The sequence below is a fragment of the Myotis brandtii genome, unplaced genomic scaffold (assembly GCF_000412655.1).
Source record: "Myotis brandtii unplaced genomic scaffold, ASM41265v1 scaffold1020, whole genome shotgun sequence".
Lineage (NCBI taxonomy): Eukaryota > Metazoa > Chordata > Mammalia > Chiroptera > Vespertilionidae > Myotis > Myotis brandtii.
The window spans coordinates 39,660-41,577 of NW_005353406.1; the positions used below are offsets into that span (position 1 = coordinate 39,660).

Here is a 1,918-nt window from a genome sequence, read left to right on the forward strand (position 1 = left end):
TGCTGTCCCCTCAGCGGATGCCAGGCTCCTTCCCCCCGGCCGGGTCGGCCGTGGGAGCCGCCCGCTTGCCCTGTCACTGCAGTAACCCTTTCGGCCGACAAATGGTCGCCCCGGGTGGGGGGAGAGTTCCTGGCCCTGCAGCCCCAGCAGGTGGCTGTAGCTAGTGCTTCAACTGCTGCTGCAGAGTCACACTGGCTTGGCGTCACCTCCTCCAGGAAGGCCCTCTAGATTGGGCCTCCCCACAGCCGTGCCTTCCCCCATGTCCAGGTGCCCACCTGGCCCCTTCCCACCTGCTCCTGTGGGAATTGGGGTCAGAGCTCACGCATTTGGGGTCCTGGGTGCCTCTGGCCCGGCACCGGCAGTTGCCTGATCCCTGCGGGCTGGGGTCCGAGGGTGGGGAGCGGGCCCGGCGCAGCCTCACAGCCCTGTGTCCCAGGGGAGTACATCAAGACCTGGCGGCCCCGCTACTTCCTGCTCAAGAACGACGGCACCTTCATCGGCTACAAGGAGCGGCCGCAGGACGTGGAGCAGCGCGAGTCGCCCCTCAACAACTTCTCCGTGGCACGTGAGTGAGCCCCCAATGACCCCTGGCCTCTGTGTCTGGGACCCGCAGCTCCCGGGGACCAGGTTGGGCAGCGCTGGCTCCGCGTCACCTCGGGGACCTGCCAGCTGCCGTCTCTGGCCGTTGGGTGTCTCTGTGCCAAGTTCAAGGCCATGCCCGGAGCTGTCCCCGGCACCCTTGCTCTGCAGGCGAAGGCCGGGCTGAGTCGGGGCGGATTCTGGTTTGGAGCAGCCAGCGGGGGCCAGGGGGAGCCCAACAGGGTGGGGGGCAGGACGAGAGTGCGTGAGGGGCACCCAGCTCTGGGAGCTTCTGTCACCCCCAGGGAGAACCTGTGGCTGCCCCCCACCCCCTGCCCGCCAAGGCTGCCAGAGGCCCTGGACCCCCGCCGGCTGCGTGTGCCTCTGCCCCCAGCTTTGCTGGGGAGGGGGGTACGGCTGGCCCGGGAGAACTCCCAAAGCCGGGCAAACTGGCCTCGTTCCATCATTCCGCCCTGGGAGGGGGTGGGGGGTAGGTGTGACCCTGCCCGTGGGGCTGAGGAAGGGGAGGCAGGGGGTGGAGGAGGCTGAGCCGGGTGGGCCTTCTCGCCCGGCCCCCCTTCCCTGTGCTCTGCCCAGAGGCTGGCCCCTAAGAGCCAGGTGGGTGGGGGTGTGATGGGCTCATTAACTGAGCGCCAAGCCCGTCTTGGGCTGCTGACTGGGGTTCGGGGTGCAGTGCCTACTGTAGGGGTCCCAGATTCACCCCAGGTTTCTCTATACGCGCTCCCACCCTCTGGCCAGCTCTGCCTTCCAGCCACCAGCCTCCCAGACCCCAGGTTCTGGCCCAGGGTCTCGGGGGGATGTGGCTCAGTGGGCTCCCTGCCTGCAGGTGTGCGGAGGTGGGGCCGGGGCATGGCCAGTGCGCCCCCCCCCCAGGGCATCTGGGGTGGGGGAGCAGAGCTGCCGCCTAGTGAGTCTCCCCAGGGGGCAGAGGAGGGGGCCCAAGTGAGGGGAGACCTGGGAGGCAGACATCCCCACCTTGGCATCCCCATGGCTGTGGGCGGCCTGGCTGGGGAGGAGACCGCTCAGGAGTGCCTCCCAGGCTGAGCGCACGAGGGTGGGGCGACCTCAGAGGCACGTGGAGGTGGGCACTGGCCAGGGGGGCTGCCGGAGTGGGTGGGGCTGGGGATCCGGGCCAGGAGGAGGCACTGCCGGGTCTCTGGGGGTGGAGTCAGGAGTGGGAATGAGAAGCCAGGCCTGGGATGGTCGAGGGGCTCGGGACAGTGAGTGGGAGGGGGTGTGCAGGGGCCCAGGAGGCCTGCCTGTCCCTGGCCTGTGGTGATGGCGGCCCCTCTGTACCGGCCGGCCCAGAGCCCTGCCC

General features: G+C 69.6%; 1 protein-coding gene across 1 annotated transcript in view; it reads left to right on the forward strand.

The window, feature by feature from the left end:
* The window catches only part of LOC102251050 (RAC-alpha serine/threonine-protein kinase), a 15,418-nt gene that overhangs the window by 8,558 nt on the left and 4,942 nt on the right, over positions 1 to 1,918 (forward strand). The window contains exon 3 of the mRNA XM_014535715.1: positions 229 to 565. Within this exon, the coding sequence (XP_014391201.1) occupies positions 229 to 565 (337 nt within the window). The remainder of the gene's footprint in view (positions 1 to 228; positions 566 to 1,918) is intronic.